At 34.4% G+C, this 24,302-nt stretch overlaps 3 protein-coding genes across 5 annotated transcripts; 2 read left to right on the top strand and 1 right to left on the bottom strand.

The window, feature by feature from the left end:
* Nucleotides 1–2,175: 2,175 nt before the first annotated feature.
* Nucleotides 2,176–4,338, top strand: LOC136218444 (pentatricopeptide repeat-containing protein At2g02980, chloroplastic). Of its 2 annotated transcripts, XM_066005309.1 has the most exons (2): nt 2,176–2,632; nt 2,738–4,338. In XM_066005309.1, exons 1-2 carry the CDS (start codon nt 2,239–2,241, stop codon nt 3,988–3,990), a joined length of 1,647 nt encoding a protein of 548 aa, XP_065861381.1. In that variant the 5' UTR covers nt 2,176–2,238; the 3' UTR covers nt 3,991–4,338. The 2 variants fall into 2 exon arrangements, with proteins under 2 accessions (XP_065861381.1, XP_065861380.1); XM_066005308.1 differs by having other exon boundaries at nt 2,177–4,338.
* Nucleotides 4,339–17,745: 13,407 nt separating this feature from the next.
* LOC136218443 (beta-1,3-galactosyltransferase GALT1) lies at nt 17,746–23,340 on the top strand. Of its 2 annotated transcripts, XM_066005306.1 has the most exons (9): nt 17,746–17,890; nt 18,807–18,907; nt 19,285–20,447; nt 20,973–21,202; nt 21,290–21,571; nt 21,895–22,023; nt 22,096–22,275; nt 22,591–22,698; nt 22,833–23,340. In XM_066005306.1, the coding sequence occupies exons 3-9, from the start codon at nt 19,688–19,690 to the stop codon at nt 23,046–23,048; spliced, it is 1,905 nt and encodes a 634-aa protein (XP_065861378.1). In that variant the 5' UTR covers nt 17,746–17,890; nt 18,807–18,907; nt 19,285–19,687; the 3' UTR covers nt 23,049–23,340. The 2 variants fall into 2 exon arrangements, with proteins under 2 accessions (XP_065861378.1, XP_065861379.1); XM_066005307.1 differs by lacking the exon at nt 18,807–18,907.
* Nucleotides 23,341–23,447: 107 nt separating this feature from the next.
* LOC136217059 (protein DMP8-like) lies at nt 23,448–24,244 on the bottom strand. Its single transcript, XM_066003640.1, has one exon. The coding sequence runs from the start codon at nt 24,114–24,116 to the stop codon at nt 23,448–23,450; it is 669 nt and encodes a 222-aa protein (XP_065859712.1). The 5' UTR covers nt 24,117–24,244.
* Between the last annotated feature and the right edge of the window lie 58 nt (nt 24,245–24,302).

The following is a 24,302-nucleotide window of genomic DNA, read 5'->3' as shown; positions in this document are numbered from 1 at the left end:
TTGGTTATGGTTAATTAATTAAGTTTCTAAATATAATTAATTAATATAGGATAAATTATTAATTGAACCATACTGCAATTTAATTCTATTGGACCTTAATTATATATGTGGGATAATTTAATCAGGTATCTTTGATCATAATTGAATTAAATATAATTTGTAGGGTTATATTTATGATTAGGGATCAAGGAGGGACTAATTAATACTAAGACCCACTTTTTTTATTAGCGAATCTTACGATTAATACGAAGAAATCAGTGTATCTAAGCGAAAGATCTTACATTTTCATTGGCAAGTCTGACAATTAATACATCTTTATTCCAGCAGCTGAAATTAGAGGTGTCAAAATGAGTCATAACCCATTTATTAACCTATTTAACCCATCATTTAAATAGATTAGGGTTGACCCTTTTATGGGCTGGGTCATAAAGAGATTGAGCTATTTAACCTATATAATAAAATGGTTGAATAGGTTTTTGGCAGGGTCAACCCAATAACCCATTAGTTTCTTATTCATCTTAAAACAACCACAAACACAGAACATGGTCGATTTCACCGTTCTCTCAAACGCTGATTCCGCGAATTCCATCTTTATGACTACATAATCTTCTAAAACATTAAAAGTACAACTTCTTCTACCTTTTTTCTGAGTGTTCTTTACCTGATTTATGCATTAATATTCTAAAAAGTTACAAAATGTATCAACTTTTATAAATATTTCAGACATCAATTTCCAATTTCAGTTTGATTTGCAGACTTCAATTAGTCTGGTCAAATTGATTGACCAGATTCACATAAACGGGAAAAAAAACTACTATATGCATTCAAATAAACGGGCTCAACTTATTCAAAGTGACTTATTAGTTTTAGAGATAAAAATATTATATACGACACGAAATCGACACATAATCTTAATTTTTGGGTTTAGCACATTAAAAAATGTGTCATTTTTTTGGTTAACGGAAAATTGATAACAGATTTTTTATTATGCTAGGATTGACTGACTAACTCGAAAATGATACAAATATTTAAAATCATTACTCAAAATTTTTATGATTTTACGTTTTTTTATTTATTTAATTTTTAATTAGATTTAGTTAAATGGGTTAAATGGGCCAACCCATGTAACCCATTTAATAAATGGGTTGGGTCATGCTGACCTATATACAAATAGGTTATTACAACCCATTTATTAAATGGGTTGGGTTGGGTCAACCTATTTATTAAATAGGTTAGGTCAATCTTTTTAGCCATTTTGACACCTCTACCTGAAATCCACATCGCAAGAGTAAATCTCATGATTATTACAAGAAAAGATAGATTAAGAAACAATAAAACCATAATACATCGAGGAACAGAGTAAATATGGCTTACCATTTCTATGTTTTGATCTCAGAAACAAAGATTTGCATTAGAAAACTTCCACGGAGATAGCCAACGAGAGGGATGAGAGAGCTAAAGCTTGAATCATCGAGCTGAAGGAAGAAACCTAATTTACTCTGTAGGTTTTGGTTTATATATGAGCTGAATATTAGTCAAAACGTTTGAACGCCTTAAATTTGGGATACGTTTTGATTGTCCTCGTAACTTAATTCATTTGCCGTTTTTTTGTTTTCAGACAACCATGACAAGCATATATAACTAGTGTCATCTTATGGTTAAATATCTTTTCAAATAAAAACGCGTTTTTGTGACAGAAGTGTGTCATAGTAACGCCACATGTTATTTGAGGCTGTTTGTATTTAATCTTTATTATGGCATAAATTTATTATAGTATCGCGAAAAACATTCAGACGACACGAAAACAAATATATGTCATATATCTTGTGTCATGTGAAAAGGAAAATGGCGTAATGTATGGTACGTTAACACTACTATCTTACAACTAGTTCTTAGTCCAAAACACTTACTAACTTAGGCATCTGAGCGGGTTCGCAGGACACCGATCTATCTCTGACCTTTGGTTTTGTTTTACATATTGATTTCGGAAGATTCGGTAAGACATTCAGACTCTCGGTCACAAGTCTGGTATCATAACAAAAGTTATTTTAAGAAAAAAAAAAAATCTTTTTACAGAAATTGTTTATTTCTGAGGATTAAATTAGCAAAAGTCTGTCTGTCTTCTTCTTCTTCCACGTGTATGTTTGTGATTTTGTAGGAGTGTTTTTGAAAGTGGAGTTAGTTGTGAGAATAGATGAAATGAGATATTTTTTGTAAAGGAGTTATTGTCTCCGAAGTATGAATATGATGGCATCAAACCATTCATATGAGCATCTTCATCCTCTTTCTCTTCTACCCATATCCACTTCTCTCAACCAAGTGAAGCAAATTCAGGCCTTCACCATCAAATCCCAGTTTCATAATGACGCCCACATTCTACCTAAGCTCATCGATTCCTGCACTCAAAACCCCTCTCCCTCTTCCATGGATTACGCCCAGCAGCTGTTCGACCAAATTCCCCAACCAGACATCGTCCGTTTCAATACCATGGCCCGTGGCTATTCCCGATCCAACACCCCTCTCAAAGCCATTTCCCTCTTTATTACAGCTATATCTCACGGCCTTTTACCTGATCACTACTCTTTCCCTTCTCTACTTAAAGCTTGTGCTATTGCTCAAGCCTTACACGAAGGTAATCAATTGCATGCCCTTGCCATCAAACTTGGCCTTACTCAAAATGTTTATGTATCTCCTACTCTAATTAATATGTATACTCAATGTCATGATCTCGATGCAGCTCGAAGAGTGTTTTCTAATATATTGGATCCTTGTGTTGTTTCCTATAATGCTATCATAACTTGTTACTCTCGAAGTAGCAGGCCCAATGAGGCATTATCATTGTTTCGTGAAATGCAAAGGAAAAAACTTGAGCCTACTCATGTTACTATGCTTACTGTTTTATCGTCTTGTGCTCTGCTCGGAGCATTACACCTAGGGAAGTGGATACATCAATATGTTAAGAAGAAGGGTTTTGATAAATTTGTCAAGGTAAATACTGCACTTATTGATATGTATGCCAAGTGTGGGAGCTTGGATGATGCCATTTCAGTCTTTCAGAGAATGTCTGTCAAAGATACCCAGGCTTGGTCAGCTATGATTGTGGCTTTTGCAATTCATGGCCAGGCTCAAAAAGCTATATCCATGTTTCAAGAAATGGGAAAAGCAAGAATACAACCGGATGAAATCACATTTTTGGGACTATTATATGCATGTAGTCACAGTGGGTTAGTAGAGGAAGGTTGCCACTACTTGTATAGTATGAATGCCGACTATGGAATTATTCCTAGGATCAAGCATTACGGGTGTATGGTGGATTTGCTAGGCCGAGCTGGTCGCTTGGATGAAGCTTATAAGTTGATAGATGAATTGCCAATCAAGCCTACACCCATACTCTGGAGAACTCTATTATCCGCTTGTAGTAGTCATGGCAATATAGAACTAGCAAAACAGGTGATGGAGCGAATCCTTGAACTAGATGATTCTCACGGTGGAGATTATGTGATATTATCGAACTTGTGTGCAAGAGCTGGAAGATGGGAAGATGTGGATTCTGTAAGAAAGTTGATGATTGATAGTAGAGTGGTGAAGATTCCTGGATGTAGCTCGATAGAGGTAAATAATGAAGTACATGAATTCTTCTCTGGGGATGTTTCAACAGCTTTGCATCGGGCAGTGGATGAGTTGATGAAAGAATTAAAAATGGTTGGTTATGTGGCTGATATGTCTCTAGTGTTTCATGCTGACATGAATGATGAAGAGAAAGAAATTAGTCTTAGATACCACAGTGAGAAATTAGCCATAGCTTATGGGCTCCTTAACACAAGTCCTGGAACAACAATCCGTGTGGTGAAGAATCTCCGTGTTTGTGGGGATTGCCATTCTGCTGCAAAACTTATATCATGTATATTTGATAGGCAAATAATACTTAGAGATGTCCAAAGGTTTCATCATTTCAAAGATGGGAGATGTTCTTGTGGGGATTACTGGTAGTTACAACCGTTGATGGAAAGCATAAGGTATGGATCCTTATTTTTCAAGATGTGGTGGATTCGCTACTCATCATATAGTAAATGAACTAGCTGCTGGATAAAACAAACCAAACACAGAACATGCAGGGCAATATTCATATTCATATTCATATGAAGTTGAGTTGGGATTGTTAATGTATTGACTCTATAAGCTATATCTGTGTATGTAGAGTTGAGGAGTTGGATCAATGAAAGGAAAAAAGAAGCTCAGCTCGTGTTAAGTAAATCTGTAGAAATGCTTCCTTAGATTTTGGAATATTGCACAGCATGTTTGAAATCAATCAAGTGGGAAATAGCTTTTTCCATTTTATGTACATTCATGCAACCATGTGTATAGTGTGTGTGTGACTCAGAGACAGACAGACATTTACAAGTATGGATATGAATATGGATGTTACCCTTGTAATTAAAAGTGGTGTAGAACAAGAAATCCACACTTCTATATGAAGAAGAATGTTGTAAAATAATACTATGAAAGGGACTCGATCAAGTTATCAATTTTCACTCATTAAACCCTTTCTTTCTTATCCTCGTTTTTTTTTAATTCATCCTTAATTACTTCTTTTTCTTTGCCTTAAACCTAGGGGTGCACATGGTCGGTTAACCAGTCCATTAAGCTTAATTCGGTCGGTTAACCATTTGATCGGTTTTTTAAAATCACTAACCATACACTAGTCCACTTAATTCGGTTAACCATTAATCGGTTAACTAATTATTTCGGTCGGTTAACCTTTTATTTCGGTTTCTAACCATTAGTAACTAAAAATAAAAATAATTAAATAATTCTAATTTTTATTGTGAGTGGGATAGTGGATCAGTAGCGAGTTGGAGATTAATGGCGAAAAGAGAGATATGCGTGCATTGTGTATGTGTGAACTATGCACTAGAGAGTGAATGAGGTGGAGAAATGGCAGTAAAAACTAAAAAATATGAACCAAATAAAAATAAAAATAGGATTCAATTTTAATTCAGAAACTTATTTTTATTTTCATCCTATTTTTATTTTTATTTGGTTCATATTTTTTTGATAATCTCGTGCATTGTGTATGTTGTTTATGTTGGATAAGTTTCTGCTGCAAAATTGGATGAGATAAACGCTAGAATTGGATAAGTTTCTTATTTCTATTTTGATAATCTCGGGCATTGTGTATGTTGTTTATTATATGATTTAAGTATCTTATTGTTTTATCTTTATTTTTTTGTTACGAGATTATCTTTATTTTGAAAGTTCGTTTTTCGTATGTTCTTTCCTTTTTCTTCAACAAACATCACTAAGTATATAGTTAATTAGATAAGTATAATTAATTATTTAACTAATTAATAATTAATATAGTTGGATAATATATAATTATATAAATATAAATAAATATATTCTTATTTTTTAATATTTAATTGAGATTCGGTCGGTTTCGGTTAACCGCGGTTTTTGGAATAAGAAAACCGTAACCGTAACCATTATTTTTAAAATTAAAAACCGTACACTAGTCCATCGGTTTCGGTTAATCTTATTTTCGGTTTGGTTTTTCGGTTTTTCGGATTTTCGGATTTTTGTGTGCACCCCTACTTAAACCTCCTTACATATTCTAAATTTTGTCATTTTGACCCCTTATCAATTATTCCCATTAACAACTCAATTTAGATGAACACGATAAATTGTGATATTTTGACACTTCACTTGTCTTGAAGTTTATTTGCCACGTATTTTCTTATATAAAAATAATTAGTTAGATTAAAAAAAATAAAAATAAAAATAAATCATTAAACTAAAATTTAAGTCTAAGTGTTAAAATATCATCATGTATCAATAGGATAACGCTTTTCTTAAGTCTCTATGAGTAAAACTTTATCAAGTGGAATAGATTCTGGACCAAACGTAATCAAATAATAGGTTAGGGCCAAATGATAAAATTTTGGATGGATCGAGGACTAAATTGTTAAACCTTTTCCTTTTACTAAAAATTACAATAAAATTCATTAGGTAAATCTTACCATGTACACGGAACTTTACACATTTTGATGGTATAGACATCAAACCTCAAAACTAAACATAAAAGTTATTTAATTTTAAACTTTCTAACACTATGACCATTAAATTTCAATTAACGTTTTAAAATAACCGTTGACGACTTCAAAATGGAAACATCTAACAATTAAAGTTAACCACATTTATCATGGAACATGTTTTTTTAATCACTATTTTCAGAGTTTTTTTCTCTCCTAACCAAACATCGCCTAAATGATTTTAAAACAAAAAGGTTGCATAATTAAAAAGGTAAAGTTCAAATAAAACCCCTATGGTTTCACTAATTTTCAGATAAAGGACTGTGGTTTACTTTTTGTCAAAACAAGGATTGAGGTTTCAAACTTGGATTAATGCTATTAAAACCATCTTTAACGACTTGAAAATGAAAATTTTCAAGAATTAAAGTTGTTCAATGTCATATTAATTTTCTATGGAACTACATTTTCGATTTTCGAAAATCATCGTTTTTGGAATTTTCTCCCTCTAAACATTAACTTTCTCTCTCTTTACCAAACATCATCTAAACAATCTCAAAATAAAAAAGTTAAAGAATTAAAGTTGCTTAAAATATTAGTATTCTTAAAATATGTCATTTTTGAAGTCGTCAAAGGTGATTTTAATAGTATCAATCGAAAAAGTCCTTATTTTGTTAAAGTTAAAAACCTCAATCCTCGTTTTGACAAAAAGTAAACCACAGTCATTTATCTGAAAATTAGTGAAACCACTGGGGTTTTATTTAAACTTTACCCTAATTAAAATTGCTTAGCATATCATCAATTCTTGGAATTTCCTATTTTGAGGTCATCAACAGTCATTTTGATGAGTTAATTGAAATTTAATAGCCATAACTTTAGAAAAATGTAAAATTAGGGTAAATTACACCTGTGACCATTAAACTTTACTCATTTTAAGATTGTAGCCATTGAACTTCAATTTTTAACAGTATGACCAGTAAACTTTGCACTTTTTAACACCAGTGACCATTCAACTTTAACTAACTCCTCAAAATGACCGTTAACGATCTCAAAATGAAAATATTCAAAAATTAAAGTTATTCAGAACGATATTTACTATGAAATCACATTTTTATTTTTCATAATCACCTTTTTTGGAGTTTTCTCTCTCTAAAAATTCACCATCTCTCCTAATCAAACAACACCTAAATGACCTTAAAATAAAAAATTTCAAGAATTAAAATTCCTTAGAATATTATTAACTCTTTAAATTTTTTATTTTGAAACCATCAACTGTCGTTTTGAAGCATTGAGTAACCCGAGTGTTAAAAAGTATAAAGTTCAGTAGTCATACCGTTAAGAATTGAAGTTCAGTGGCCCCAATTTTAAACTGATAAAGTTAAATGGTCATAGGTGTAATTTACCATGTAAAATTGAGTGACTTTTATGTTAAATTTTGAAGTCTAGTGATCATAATGTTAGTTTTTTTTTTTTTTTTTTTGATAAGCAGTAAAACAAAGAGAAACAAAAGACTAGCCATGAATTAGCCTCGGAAAACTAGCACCAACCAAATCATCCTGCCATAAAGATACAATACAAGAAGGAATAATCTCTAGAACAGTAAACCCCGGGTCACTCGAATGAGATTTTAACGCAAGGCGATCTGCCACACGATTCTGCTCCCGAAAAACATGGTGGAACTGAAAATTATCAAAACCCCGGCTCAGCTTACGAATCTCAATAATAAGATTCCGAGCAGAGCCTAAAATAGAAGACGAAGACTGAATGTAATGAATAAGTTCACAGTTATCCGACTCCACTTTAAGACACATACCCTTCAAAATAGCCACATGCAATCCATAAAAAAAACCTCAAACCTCAGCTTGAAAGGAATTACCATAACCCATATTATCCAAAAAAAAAAAACTCCAGACCAACAACCATTCTGATCCCGAATAACTTCTTCAGTCGAAATTTTCCCACAATCGCTCCTAGAGCCATCAGTATTCAACTTAAACCATCCCGGTTTCGGAAAAACCCAGCCAACAAGCCTCTCATGTTTCCGACTACTACTGACTGTATAACCCGCTACATCCCAATCGGACATAAAGGATTAAGTGACTTTTATGTTAAATTTTGAAGTTTAGTGATCATAATGTTAGTTGAATTAAAGTTTAGTAATCATGGGTGTAATTTATCCAAAATTCATTAGGTGAAATGTTTTCGAGCCCAACAGCCCAATTCATTAGGAAAAGTTTCATACAAGAAAAATCAATTACTAGAAATAAATTATCATCTTATTTATCTATTATCATCAATTGTATTTCTGTTACAACAGAATTCTGTAATACAATATATTATATTCCTTTTAAAAATGGTAATGCACTCAAACATATACCCAACTTTAGTCTAAACGTGCAATTTTCGAGTTCCTAAGAGATTTAATAGTTGAAGTATAAGGGCCCGTTTGTTTTACATACTATTTGCTGTTGCTGTTTGCTGTTTACTGTTACAGTTTGCTATTTGCTGTTACGGTTTGCTGTTGCTGTTGGAAAAAGCTGCTTTTCCAAAAAGCAGAGTTCCCTGCTTTTGTAAAAGGCTGCTTTTCGGGTGTAAAAGGCAAACAGGAGATCACTAACCAAACATCTAATGGTGCTTTTCAATTGTAAAAGGCAAACAGGAGGTCACTAAACAAACACTTGAAACTCTCTCTTTTGAAGTGAAAAGGCAAAAGGAGTCTAAAAAGGAGAAACCAAACACCCTCTAAAATTTCTATTCAATATTGGTAAAAGTGTGCTTCTTCAATCGGTTACTCAAACGCTTCCACGATGAGCATCTTTTTGCTTCCCATGTCTATCTGTGATGATCTCGAGAAGATGATGAACTCGTTTTTATAGGGTATGAAGGAGAATGGAAAGAAGTACATTCACTGGTGTGATTGGACTCATTTGTGTAATAAGAGGGAGAATAGTGGTCTCGGGTTCAAGGATTTATATGATTACAATATCTCGTTGTTGGGGAAACATGGGTGGAAGTTTATTAATCAACCTCATACTCTAGTTAGTCGAATTTACAAAGCTAAATATTTCCCGCAGGATACTTTCATTACCTCTAAATTGGACGCTAATCCCAGTTAAGTTTGGAGGAGTGTGGGAGGCTCGATTGAGATTCTTAAAGTTGGTTTACAGTGGATAATAGGATTAAGCGAAGGGATTGGGGTGTGGACTAATGTCAAACCCGACCTAAAATAAGATCAGATAAGACGGTGAGACATTACCACTGAATTATTATATAAACCAGTAGCAGTGTCTCTCAAATAAGTAGAAAAATCAAAACAAAAACCAAATTCTGGTTTAAAGCTAAAATGACCAACATGTGTTGTTTATAACCTAACTTCTTCATATGGAGTCTGAATAAGACGATTCAAAAACTCCTGGAAACGTAAGACAAAAATAAAGAACTTTCATTTGAGACTCCATGACAGATTCTGCCTATATCTGGTCGAAAAATGCATCCTAAGATTCAGATACGAATCTGATTTTCCCGCAGCACCTATATAGACAATTCTCTATTATCTCTAGCTCAAAGTTATGACTTACTCATAACCCATATCACACTATTTCACAAGTTCTCACTTCAGCTAATTATATATGTATATAATACATACCAAATAACTGATCAATGTTACAACAATATCACTCCACACAAAAGCACTTAAAAGTGCATTCATTAGCATTCTGTCTATACACTAATCACTAAACAAAAGGACACTACCAAAAACAAGTTATACAAGTGTCCTTAAACATATACTATCCACATATATGTACATGAACAAAATAGATGCAATACCCTAGAGATGACTTGAACCTCGTAGCTGTAACCGAACCTCGCCCTAGGATCGAGTACCCCTCTTGGTACCTTGCACTTCTTCGCCTAAAACAAAACATTAAAATCATTTGGAAAAATGAGACAATCTCAATAAGAAACTATCAGCTATAAAAACCAACTTTACTTAACATAGCTACATATATACATTTATAAAGGATTTAATCAAAACCTTATAAAATATATTCAAAACTTAAGTTCATAATATAGTCAATGTACTAAACCAAAAACCAAAAAAATATAATCTTGTATCCATTTTTGAGTTCATCCCCTTATATTTCAATTATAATTCACAACATACACGAGACGTCTTTTTAACATTGCCTATTCCATATGGTCATACCCGACACTTCACTGGCATACCCAATAGGTCTTCAGACTGTATACACAGGCCATATTTCTCACTAAATATGGTCTTTAGATTCGAAACCACCCAACCGGACTACTCTTAATGGATACCAAACATTTTATTCCATATATATATATATATATATATATATATATTGAAACCAAAAACATATATGTATATATGTATATACTTCACTTGTTTATAATCAAACTCACAATTTTTTCTATTCTCCAAAATATCAATCTTTTATACCATCAATCAATAAAAATTTCAAAGTTACTCAACCAAATTAAACCTTAAATTAACACAATCAAGTAAAATCTGAAATTCACATATAAGCATAGTCAATAGCTTCATTTGAACTATAATTTCACAATAAAAGCAAGATCGTGAAAAATCCCAATTTTACAAAATACCTATATAAACCCTAAGATATCAATTTCTGAAAATTCTTTGATTATATATATATAAAACTCAAAATATAGTTGATAGTTACTTACCTTGGCTACTAATTGAAGAAAACACACCCGATTGATTCTCCTCTAAATTCTGTCTAAAACGTTTCCCTCCAAACGCTTTTGAAACTCAAAAACTCTTCGGTTAGGACTTAGAACTATGCATAAGGATGTTATGGTTTAAATTTCGAGTGATTCGGCCGGTCAAAACTCCGTAAATCAAAGAAATGGTGGAGAAACGATCGAAGAATGATGAAGATGCAGATAAAGATGAAAGAAGAAGAAAAAGAAAAAGAAAAGAAGATATGGGTGCGGCACCTCCTGGAAGGTTTGGGATATATATCCCAAATCTGGTAAATATCCAGTTTGCTGGTAAATATCCAGTTTGGTCTTCCATCTTTATATAATCTTTTAAAAATTACCCTAAACTTTTAATTTACACATAAAACCATCGAATTAACTCCAAACTTTCCCCATAGCACCAAATAAAAATCACACATCCAATAATTATAATATATATTAATATCAAGGTATAAATTTTAGAAACTTAGACACGGACGTGACAACTAATCTATGGCTGATGCGTGATAGAGAGTTTCATGTTTCGTCTAGTTGTGTCAGGGGCATGGAGGAGACTAAAGTCTGTTTGTGGATGGTGCACATATTTGGGATATGGGAAAGATTTATGGTTGTTTTAACGGACGTGAAATGGAGATCATTTGTAACACGTGTATACCTCAGGGAGATTTGGAGGATTGGATGATCTGACATTATTCCAAGAATGGTTGTTATTCGACTAAATCAAGTTATCACCTTCTCCAAAGTAACAAAACAAATCATGTTAGTAGTAAAGGTTGGCATTAGTTGTGGGATCTCAAGCTTCCATTTAAGGTTCCAATGTTTATATGGAGAGTGGGAAATAATTGCATTCCTACGTGATATAGGCTGTTCGAGAGGCATATGGAGGTCCAACTGTAGTGCTTAATGTGTGAGGTGGAGATTGAGTATGGTTGACATTTGTTCTCGGAGTGTTCTTTTGCTAGGAGGTGCTGGTTGGCTCTAGGAATGGATTTTTCGCGTGGGAAATTGGAACCAGATAGAGGACTGGTTCTTCGACGTTTGGTGTAATAATGGGGTTGAGGTTGCTTGTAAATAAGCTATATAAATTTGGTCGATTTGGGGAAAACAAAATAATAGGTTGTGGACACTACGTCGAATACCCTTTTAGATGACGGTTCAAAACTTTTGTCCCATAAGAAATAAAACTGTCATGGGGCTCGCTGCCATCTGATGGTGCATCAGACGACGGTCACACTTGGTCATCTCTAGCAGCATCACATGACAGATGCTTACTTACGTTCTGTCATCTCTAGCAACATCACATGACAGATGCTTACTTGCGCGTTGTCATATATCCGGACAGAAAATATGGGTCTGCCCATCTATCCTTGTTACTGATCTAGGGTGAGTCCCAATTGGTAACAAGGATCCCTGATCGAAGACTAAGTCTTCGATCAGTGACTGCCTTTTGGATAGACCCCTTGTTTTACGTGTTAGAACCCAAAAACAAGAAAAAGAAGATGAAAATAGGGTAAGCAAATTGCAAACAGTAAGGATGGACTATTAAAACCCTTTAGAAGTTACCTCTAAAACGTTTTTTCGAGTTTTTAGAGTAAAGTAGGCCGACAAACACGTGATTGTGACATGAGAAGAAAATCGGACATATGCAAGAGGAGAGATTAAGAAGAATAGAAAGTGGTTTTCCACGTATTTGAACCGAATTTCACCGGTAAATGAGAAGTTTTGACCCAAAAAGATCAATTCTAGAAGTGTAATGACTTCAGAATTAACAAATAGTGATGAATAGTTGTGATAAACTAAGAAACACGTAAACAACAGGGTCCATGTCTTAGCTCGCATCCCGCACAACGTGATGTGTGGAGCCTACCTACACAAACTGTTAGCAAGAGTGTAACATAGAATCATCACTAGGGCCGGAAAAAGTCCGTGCTCACAACTGGAAAAGTGGGAAATCGATCATTGGTCCAATTTAAATACATCAACAACATAGACCTCAACAGAAAAGTATGGTAATATGTAAATTATATACAATCTGACTTGGTCTAAGGATGGTACATTTTCAACAAACTTTAAGTTCTTATCCATGACGATCTCTCTCATGTACATCATTATGCAAAAACCACATGTTTTATCATTCCATTGCTCAGAGATGGCCTATTGCATGAAATATAATAGTTAGACCAATAAAGTATCCAATATATACTTGTTAAATCCTGTAATTGTAAAATTCAGTAGAAGCGGTGTCATTTTGAATTTGGTTTTTGTCACTTTTTTTGGCTCTTTTTGAGCATAATAAAACTTCATCGCACTGCAAAAAGTGTAACAACACGTATGTATGTGAAAAGCACGAGTATTTGAATGTGTACACATTAGAAGCATTTTGAAACTTACTTGCTGATTACATCTGTCCATTCTGTTGACTTTGGCAATCGCCTTTTTAATGGATCTATATTAATAGGCTTTTTTCTTCTCTATGTCAACCACAGTCGGAGTCCAATGTGATATGCAAGTAATAACCATTTCAGTTGAACCAATATCAGAGAATTAACTGTAATAAACATATAGTACAAAGTATTCATACTTATCCTGAGTTGTAAGGTATAAGAAAGATATATTTAGCACTACCCACTTTGAACCGATCCATCAATTTCTTCGACCGGTCTGTTGGTGTTTTCTTATTTCCAAGTGCAAAAGTGGTATTTGGATCAACAAATAAAACCTCTGTGCTTTTTTCAAAACCTCAAATATATAACTGGGGTAAATTACACCTATGGCCACTGAACTTTACCCATTTTCATATTATGGCCACTGAACTTCATTTCTTCCTGGTATGGCCACTGAACTTTACACTTTTTAACGTCGGTGCCCACTCAATTTTAACTAACTTCTCAAAATAACCGGTAACGACCTCAAAATGAAAATATTCTAGAATTAAAGTTGTTCAGAACGACATTTACCATGAAACCACATTTTTTATTTTCGAAAATCACATTTCTTGGAGTTTTCTCTCACTAAAAATTCACTTTCTCTCTCCTAACCAAACAATACCTAAATGACCTCAAAACGAAAATTTTCAAGAATTAAAGTTCATTAAAATATTATTAACGCTTTGGATTTTTTATTTTTAACCGTCAACGGTCATTTTGAGACGTTGAGTGGCCACCGGTGTTAAAATGTGTAAAGTTCAGTGGCCATACCGGGAAGAATGAAGTTCAGTGGCCATAATATGAAAATGGGTAAAGTTCAGTGGCCATGGGTGTAATTTACCCAAAAACAAATACACGTATAAGTGTTGATGAAATAGCTATCCAACTAATACTATGCTCGTGACCAATTAATATTTATGTACCTAATGTAAAATGTAATTGTGCATCCGGCCAGCTCAATCATGTGTGCCATTGTATATATGTATGTAGCCATTAATGCTGAATATACTTCAACCCCGAATATCTCAGGTCCAAACCTATTGGTGATACATTTATCTTTAGAAATATTGTTTTTCGCCCAGTTGCATAACCTTATCAGTGGGCGTGGTAGATTTGGTGGCAGATTAACCAAATCAACCTCATCAAAATTGTCGGTTACTTTCTTCAGTGCCTTTTCAAACTTTTTTACCCCCTTATTCTTCTTCTGCTTGCAATTATAAATAATATGGCACTTGAGGAGGCTCCTCATCTGCCGGACCGTTGGGCACCTGCTCCGTCATGAGCCACGAATCATCATCATCATCCCTACAACGTTTGCTGCTCCTTGAAATTTTATTACACATATATTATATAAACGATTACAACGTTATAATAATAATAATAATTGAGGTAAACTAATAATAAAATAAAACAAGAATGTAAATTATTTACCAACTGACGACTCTGCAGTAACAAAACGGTCGCCTCTCCCCTTCGTCACCTAATGAAGTGGAATCCTAGCGGATGCCTCATGATCCGAGTCATGCATATTAGTCTCATTCACGTCCATGTGAATGCCGACATCATCCACATACTCATCACGAGCTGCGTGCTCCTCCTTAACATCTCTGATGTGATGTCTCGTAGCAGGCCTCTACTGTCTAAGTGCCTCCTGCAGCTTCTGCGCCTCTCTGTCCCTCCGAACAGAGGCAGTAAAACCACATCGGGCCGTCTCCCGTTGTTCGGAACTCCCGCCTACCTCAAAACTCTGAAAAATGACAAACCAATCGAATAACGCCAGTTGTTATTTAATCTAATTGAAATCCATTCCTAAACCCTAAGAATTTCCGTTATTTACTAGTAATTTCAGTACTTACGTCTAATAAGTTCACACTAATATTCTATTTGTGCACACTAATTTATGTCAATTAATGAAAAATAAATACAAATTTAACTTAAAAACAACAATTATTTAAGAATTTCGCCTCCCGTAAAGGGGCGCGGTCAGAAAAAAGCATGCCCAAAGGGCAATCGTTTTTTCTTGCCACCTACCTTTTGGGCAGGCGGATTTCGAGTTCCGTCTCTCAATCGGGAGACGAAACTCGTGTTTTCGAACGAAATTTGAAAATAAAATGTACTTTGTTATCAATTGGTCAATTTTCTTTATCGTGTCACATTCCCGATATGATTTTGGTTCCGAAATGTGATTTTGGGAGAGATTAGAGAGTTCAGAGTTTGAGAGAATGAGAGAATAAAAAGTTTTGATAGAAATACATGATAAGGGTAAAATGATCTTCAATAAATTCACTTTTTTATTTACTGGTTACTTCTTTCTTGGATGGCTCCACTCTTTTTTGAAAATTTAATAGACTAGAGACATTCTGGAAGCTTTCTTCCCCAGCCATTAGAGGTAGGTGTGTAAAATTTTGTAAGGTGTTGAAAAACAAGTGATGGTAAAAAGCAGGCGTCTTCATCATTATTTTATTAGAATTTGAATCATCATAAATTATAACAATTGTATTATAATTAACCAGAAGGCAAATAATTAATTAATTAATGCACTTGCCTTGCTTACAAATCAATAAGGTTGTTGTGTCCATTGTTTACATCTGGGCCAGTTGGTTGGATTGGAACTACTCATAAATTTTAAAAGCATTATCCATTCTAAACTAAGGCTTCAAAGTTAATTACAACTCCAAACTATCAAAATTATTAATTAGATCTTTAAATTAAGCAAAAACTATTAATTGAATCCTAATTATATCTTAAAATCAGAACTGTGATTATTTAATATAGACTATAATATTCTTTGTGTTGGTTAAAAATGAGTTTAGGGAAGAGAGTCTAAAACCATTCAACTAAATGATTTTCGATGAGACCTCAAATGAAGATTTTTGTTTAAAATGAGGACTCAATTAATAATTTTTTGTTAGTTCAGAAATCTGATTGATGATTTTGATAGTTAAGGTCTTAATTGACTCTTAAACCTTAATTTAGAGATCTAAATGGAGATTATGCCATTTTAAAATAAAATTTGCAATATTCTATTCTCTTCTGTGTAATTAAATACTTACCACCCATTGCCTAGCCTCTCTCTGAAGAAGATAGCACTATTATTACCATATCAAACACAAAAAAGAAATAATAATAATAATAATAAAGGCAAACAGATAAAAATATAAAAGAAAGAAATTGATGCCGTAGTAAACGGGAAATAATTCAACAGCCCAACCTCTTAACTACTGCCACGTATTTCTTTTTACATATGCGGCTTTTCTAGTCAATTACCAGACGTTGATTACTGACAAAGAAAATGATAAACGGGCCGAGTCAAACACGCACCTAGTTTTCTTTCTTCATTATCTACTCACTCAATGTCTTAAAAAATCAATTAACTACCTACTCTAAAATCATCAATTAACATATACTAAAATCGTTAATTACTAAAAACGTTAATTGTATCTTTTTTATGATTAAAATAAATTTTAGTTCAGGTATTTATATTTTAATTAGTATTTTTTTTTGCATTTTAAGTTTTAGTTATCAATTTAATTTTAATAAAAAAGTTACTAAACCAGATCAAAATTATTCAAACATATGTTTATTTTACTGAAATTAAAAATATTAATCAAACAAAACTAAAATTATAAAATGAAAATATAAAAAACTGAATCAAAATTTTATTTTCATTGAAAGCTGGACTGCCAATCCTGTTAGTTTATGGAATTGGGAATCCAGCTATTCGCCAAAGGTCACCTGCAAAGCAACATTCAACAAATAAATGATTGTCAGCAGCCGCGACATCTGTAGAATGGGCAGCTGATCTCAATCAGGACCCGCAAAATCGCCTCAGTGAGACTCCGGAATTGAAGATATGGAAGCCGCCAGAAAGGGGGTCAGTGAAGTGTAATGTCGACGTCGCCATTTTTAAGGAAGCTGGAAGCTGCGGGATGGGAGCAGTGATCAGAGATGATACAAGTACATTTCTGTTATGTAGTAGCAGCTGCAATGCTAGTATTAGAGAACCTAAGGTGGTTGAGGCATTAGCTTTACGTACGAGTATGATATGACTTGCTTCTATGCGCTACACACATGTTAAATTTGAATCAGATGCCAAGCTTGTTATTGATGTAATTCTCTCCAATAAAAAGGATATCTCGGAATTCGGAATGCTCATTAATGATTGTCGAGTTATCCTTGGGTCTAATCCTACTTTTTCAGTATCATATGTTAGTCGTTTAGCGAATAGGGCTGCACACTTGGTAGCTAAGCAGACCTATTCCAATACTAACGATTTTTTGTCTTCTGTTGTGCCGTATTGGCTATCAAACGCTATTTTTGAAGATTATTCATTTATGAAATGCATTCTTTGGGTAAAAAAAAAAAAAAAAAAAAAGAAAGAGAGAGAGAGGAATCCAATTAGTTGTTTAGCTAGGAAATTAATTGTGTTTAAAAGTATATGTAGAGAAATTAATATAGATTGGCACCCTAATTAGACTTTAAGCTAAATTTTTTCTATTTTAATAGCTACGGCCTTTTATTATAATAATAATAATAATATAATACTAAAAGAAGGGAGTTTTAGCCGTCTAAGTTCCATTTTTCCCACCGTATAAGCTTAAGCTAAAGTTCAAATCCTCACAGATCCAGACAACATAATACGCTTCGCCCTTCTTGAGCTCCAAGTCCAGATTCGAAAGAAGAAGAAAGGTTTCTTTCTCAATAATAGCTTACACTTTACTTCATCGAGCTGCTTAACTGCTTTCCTTTCTTTTTGTGTTTAAGCTTTTCCAGCTCAGACCTGTTTCTTACTTCTGGTTCTGCAATTGTATTGTTTGCTTCACTTCCATTTTTCTCCGATCGGTTTTCTTTTTCGCTTTATTTATGTGAATTTGTGTTTACTTTACAGCATTGGGCTTAGCTAGGTGCTGTCTCTCCACCTTCAATGACTCAAAATTTCATCATATTTGCTTAGAATCAATCAAATTCTACAAACTTCTTCAGCTTTCTACTATTAATTAGGATATTTGATATTCCATTTATAAAAAAACAAACAAACAAACAAAAAAAAAAAACTGTGTGAATCCGTTTGCCATGTCAACGGTGGCAACTTGACACATTTTGGTCAAGGTATTATGATGCAATTGCGAAGTTTCTTCCTCTCTGAATTATTACGCAAGTGAGAAAATAACAAAATACAAAAAAAAATAAAAGGAATGGTGCGTATGTTTTTCTTATTTATTTTTGTTCCAAATTTTATTATAATGCTAAGAATTGAACAGTTTGAAGCAGGGTCAAGTTCTGTACAAATTTGTAATTGAGAACTCTATGAATTATTTTGTTTATGTATTTTTTATATATTATATATATTTGTTTTCCCTCTTTAGAATTTTATAATGAGGAGCCGTTTATTTTAAAGCAGACCTGATTTCCTTTGCCCATCTAACTTCTACTTTCTATAAAAGATTGGCATATGCGTTTGCCACTAAATGTTCTAGTTAATGAAGTCATCACAAAGTTTTATATAGCTTCTCGCTTAGTCATAAATGAGAATAATACACTCTGAAAATGGGGAAAGTAACTGCTCCACTTCTCCCTCTAATTTGACCAATTGGCAACTTTATAGGTGAGGAATTTACTGCATACACTTCAATTTTCCAGTGGCATATACGATGGAGATTCAAGATAAAAGGAGATAGTCAGATTTGGAGCTTTTGGTTGGGATTGGTAACAAATTGTGATTCCTTGTCATTTGATTGATGCTGTTCACAGAAATAGTTTAAAATTTAAGTGTTTCTTGACAAAGAACTTAGTACAACTTTTTAATTCTTGCGAGGAAACTCAACTCAAAGCAAATCAATTTAAAAAAGCACTTTGTTTTCCAGTTTTTGGTGGTTATCTGAGTTTTGCTCTGTATATTTTCTGATATCCATCTCTTTGGTTGCTTTTCGTTGATACTAATCTTGTTCGTTAGCAGTACATCTATAATTTCCTTACCTGTCAGTTTTATGTTACATCTTTGTATCAAAAGTTTTAAGTTACATTTTCTGTGCCATGGTTCAATGGTGAAATCAAGAGCTTGATCAATAGCTATCCACATGCAGGGTTCCAGAGTGTTCTACTGGAAGCATTTAAGCTTGTTGATATAAAAGAATTGGAAGCCTTAATTCAGTTGCTCATTCTGGCGAGGGGTATTCCATACAGTTGCCACTGAGTTACGTTGTGAGAAGTTTTTTCTGCAGCAGGAGAATGTACTATCGAAACCTGATACTTGGCTCTGTCAGATAGTATACTGAGACTAGGAGAATCTTATCATTCTACATTTTTCTGGACATATCAAAACTGTTTTTGCTGGATATGATGATCCTTTTTCTCTCTTTACTTCAGTAATTATTGTTAAGAGATCCGCTCACCATTCACATGAGAATTACTGTACAAGGGTTATTTGATCCTTCAATCAGAATAGGAATTGGATTCTAATTTTAATGCATCTTTATAATCAGCAGAATGAAGAAATGGTATGGTGGTATTCTGATTGCTTCCATGTTTATGTTGCTGATCCTGAGATATGGTCTCATGAACAATCCTATAGGTGATGGTTATCTGATGAATGCCTTCTCCAATGGTAGTAATCCTCTTGAATGGGTGCAAGCTACAATTCCTCCTGTAATAAAAACTCCAGAGAATTCAGTACAAGTAATTTCAACTGATACTGTAGTGTTCAGTTTGTTTGCTCGGAGGAATTTTTCCAATGAAGAACAAACATCTTTGCACACATGGAATCTCCTGGAACACTTGATTGATCAAGCTCAGCTCTTACCCAATGGAGTAGAAGCTATTAAGGAGGCGGCAAGTCCATGGAATAGTCTTATGGATTCAATTGAAGAGGAAAAAAGTGGTTATACAAATGAAAGTTCTAAAAAGAGTGGAAAAGAGAAGCAATGTCCTCATTTTATTAACAAAGTAAATGCTACAGTGCACAAGGGTGGAGGTCTGAAGTTGCGGCTTCCTTGTGGTTTGACCCAGGGTTCTTCGATAACAATTATAGGTATTCCAGATGGTCTTCTTGGGAATTTTCGTATAGACTTAACTGGGGAAGCACTTCCTGGGGAGCCTGATCCACCTATCATTTTGCATTACAACGTTAGGCTTCATGGAGATAAAGTAACTGAGGATCCAGTAATAGTTCAAAACACTTGGAGTACAGCACATGATTGGGGTGAAGAGGAGCGTTGCCCATCTCCTACACCTGAAAAGATTAGAAAAGGTAGAGCTACATTCATTTTTTTATGGAACATATAGTACATAATATAGAGGGCGAGCCTTGGCGCAACGGTAAACGTTGTTGTCGTGTGACCAAGAGGTCACGGGTTCGAGTCTTAGGAGCGGCCTCTTGCCAAATAAATTGGCAGGGGAAGGCTTGCCCCCAGTACACCCTTGTGGTGGGACCCCTCCCCGGACCCTCGCTCAGCGGGGACGCGTAATGCGACCGGGCCGCCCTTTTTTTTTTTTTTATAGTACATAATATGATTTTGTATTTGGTTGGAATAGATGTTTCTTCAAACCTATTCATAAAAACTGGTATATAGTGTCATGGAATCACTTGAACTAAAAACTTAAGCTGATAGTTATGGTCCAATTTATATTAATATCTGACACCTAGGTATTTTTGCAAGACCAATTATGTTTCCTTTTTTTTGTCATTGTTTTCTAATATTGTCTGCTTCCATGGGATTATAATTTAATTATTCACTTAAACATGTTGTAATATCTTTATGGTTTTAACTACCAGTGGATGAGTTGGATCAGTGCAACAAGATAGTAGGTGGAAATGGTACACGGGTGGCTAGCATGCATTCTGAAGTTTCAAGAAGGTCTTCAGTGGCTCATGAGGGATCCATGAACAGGAGATATTTTCCCTTCAAGCAAGGGTATTTATCTGTTGTAACACTTCGAGTAGGAACCGAGGGAATTCAGACAAGCATTGATGGAAAGCACATTACCTCGTTTGCATATCGCGAAGTATTTTCTTGACTTTGTTATTTACTTGTACTGGCAAAAATGTCAGGTTCTTTGAACTTATTGTTTCTTTATTCCTTGTTTATTCAGACATTGGAGCCATGGCTGGTTAGCGAAGTTAGAATATCTGGAGACATGAAGTTAATGTCTGTTGTGGCTAGTGGTCTTCCTACATCCGAGGATTCAGAACATGCAATTGATCTAGAGCAACTCAAATCGGCCCCTCTCCCATCAAAGAAACCACCACATCTCTTTATTGGTGTTTTCTCCACAGCCAACAATTTTAAACGCAGGATGGCTGTTCGAAGAACTTGGATGCAGTATACTGATGTTCGGACAGGGAATGTGGCTGTACGGTTTTTTGTCGGGTTGGTGAGTTAACAATTAAATCCCTTCACATTTTTGTTCAGAATTGTTCATTATGCTGATGCTTTCTAGCAATGCACTTAGAAGGAAGTGAATTCTCCCAAATAAAATTAGTATGCTGGGGAGAAGCTACGCCATAATTGATCTGGTTGTCATAAACACCCATCCTGTCATGGTTGTCTTAAATTTCTATATCTAAGCCATATGGGATAAAAGTCTCAGTTTTTCTTTCGCATTCTCGAACAATCAGCTAAAAATATATGTAAAAAATCCAAGTAATCATATAAGCCTATTTTCTGGGTCACTGACAATTTCTGGGTGTATTGCAGCACAAAAATCAATTAGTTAATGAGGAACTTTGGAATGAAGCATCAACATATGGAGACATACAGCTGATGCCTTTTGTCGACTATTATAACCTCATCACCTGGAAGACTTTAGCCATTTGCATCTTTGGGGTAAACTCTTCTCTCATCCTTAGTCATATGGATGGCTGAACCATTGTCTTACTGATCTCACCACTCAAACAGACAGAGGTCGCATCAGCAAAATATGTCATGAAGACAGATGATGATGCATTTGTTCGAGTGGATGAAGTTTTAGCTTCTTTAAAACGGATCAAAGTGAACAGTGGCCTGCTTTATGGACTCATAAATTCAGATTCCCAACCTCATAGGAGTACTGATAGCAAATGGTATATTAGCCTTGAGGTAATTCTTCAATTCTTTAAACTTTGGAAACAATAAAAAAGAACACTCAACAATATTTTTTTAGCATATATAATCATGGAAGATTTGCACATTCTATATTTCTATGGTGAATTTGTCTAAAATAAACTTTTTTGTATTCTGCTTATAATCACCATTTGATGATGGGAGTAGTTTTCATTTGATGGTGAGATGGGCCACGATGAAGTAGTCTAAAAACAAAGCAATTTTTTTAAATGACTCTGCTGCTGTAATATGTGGAATCTGCATCACTAAATTATAACTGGTTCCCTCTTTTCATTATCTTCATATAAATAGGAATGGCCTGAAGAGAAATATCCCCCTTGGGCACATGGTCCTGGTTATGTGGTGTCTCAAGACATAGCCAAACAAGTTTACAAGAGATATAAAGAAGGTCGCTTAAAGGTACAAATATAAACTGTATATTTTATCTTTCCTTTCTTGGTTATAAGTCTCTGCAATGAACAATTGCAGCACTGGTGTTTAGTTTGATTATCAAACTAAAATTTATGTGCAAATTTTGGCAACTGAGAATGCAGATTTTTAAGCTAGAAGATGTTGCAATGGGCATATGGATATCGGAGATGCAAAAGGAGGGATTAAAAGTCAGGTATGAGAGAGATGAAAAGATCTATAACGAAGGGTGCAAAGATGGTTACACTGTTGCCCACTACCAAGGTCCCAGAGAAATGCTTTGTTTGTGGCAGAAGCTCCAAGAAGGAGATGGTGCTAGATGCTGCGGTGAGCGGAAATAATAAGGATATAGTTGATGTTTACAGGCCAGGGCACACAGTGCAAAGAGACTGATATTGTTAAGCAGTTTTTGAGATTTTCCTGACAATGGAGATAACCAGAGGATAACAGTGGAGCTCTTAAGTTTTCAATAGAATAGGTGTTACCTTGTATGATTATAGTATATATGAAATGAATGTCACATCTTGTTGCTATGTAGGATGTAGATAGTGCAGTCTGTGTTTAGTAAATAGTAATAGGGATATAGAGTTGTTGTTGTATGTCCAATTCTTAAGAAACATGAGTTTTGTAGTAGTTGTTTGTTGATTTTGTTATGCATAAATCTAATTAAAGGAATGAAAGAAGTAGTTACATATAGAGCACATTGTTTTGGATACAACATTGAAAAGAAAATTACAGAATCAAGGAGACATACAACCAATTCCATATCGAGTATTAGGGAAGACGAAAAAGAGTCCACTACAGACAAGACCAACCATGATGGGAAAACTGTCCATGACTTGTTCCATCTCCTTAACATGATTAGGGAACAAGCAATGAGTAACCCTATGATCAGAAAAGGCAATGGCTACGAAGACCATAACGGACATGATAGCATGAACAAAATCAGTAAGGCCGACTTTATACCTGTCATCTTTAGGGACATGAACAGCAAGTCCAGGCTTGAAAACAGCCAAACCGTTTGGGGTAACAAAGCCATAGTAAACCTTGCCATCAGAACCTTTGAAACTGTCGGTGAAATGGAAGAAGAAGCAAGAGAGTGCACAGAGGGAAAGAAGTAGAAGAAGCATTAGAACGGCAACATGAGTGCATTCTCCGCTCTTGAGTATGGATGGAAGAACCATCTCGAAGGTTAAAAGGGTTCCTGTAGGAAGGAAGTTAACAAGCATTGATGTTTTTGAGAGAGTGCTTTGGACTCCCTTAGCCATTGCTCGCCTTTTCTTTCCCGGTTCTTTCGCTGCTACTGGTGCTGCTTCTGCTTCTGCTTCATAAGAAAATGGTGTTTGTTGATCAGTTTTAGGGGATGTTGTGTAGATTTTGATTCCCACTTCTTCTCCTGTTTGCTCCATCTTATCTCAGATTATTAAGGAATTGCTTTCATCTATGTGTATATTTATCACAACATCATGCTTAACTAACCGTCTTTCAATTTCAAAATTTTTATTTATTTTTTACTAGAAAACGGTTACTATTACTAATTAACTACCTGTTCAATAAATAAATAAATAAATAAATAAATAAAGATATATATATAT

The sequence above is a fragment of the Euphorbia lathyris genome, chromosome 2 (assembly GCF_963576675.1).
Source record: "Euphorbia lathyris chromosome 2, ddEupLath1.1, whole genome shotgun sequence".
NCBI classification, from domain to species: domain Eukaryota; kingdom Viridiplantae; phylum Streptophyta; class Magnoliopsida; order Malpighiales; family Euphorbiaceae; genus Euphorbia; species Euphorbia lathyris.
The sequence above is the reverse complement of the archived record's forward strand: the minus strand, read 5'-3'. Positions and strand labels throughout refer to the sequence as shown.

What these genes read in the sequence shown, in the direction of transcription:
- LOC136218444 (XM_066005308.1), top strand. Translation starts at nt 2,239, where the DNA reads ATGAATATGATGGCATCAAACCATTCATATGAGCATCTTCATCCTCTT.
- LOC136218443 (XM_066005307.1), top strand. Translation starts at nt 19,688, where the DNA reads ATGAAGAAATGGTATGGTGGTATTCTGATTGCTTCCATGTTTATGTTG. An exon ending in TACGGTTTTTTGTCGGGTTG is followed by an intron (nt 21,572 to 21,894) that starts GTGAGTTAACAA and finishes GGTGTATTGCAG; the next exon opens with CACAAAAATCAATTAGTTAA. An exon ending in TAGCCATTTGCATCTTTGGG is followed by an intron (nt 22,024 to 22,095) that starts GTAAACTCTTCT and finishes CCACTCAAACAG; the next exon opens with ACAGAGGTCGCATCAGCAAA.
- LOC136217059 (XM_066003640.1), bottom strand. Translation starts at nt 24,116, where the DNA reads ATGGAGCAAACAGGAGAAGAAGTGGGAATCAAAATCTACACAACATCC.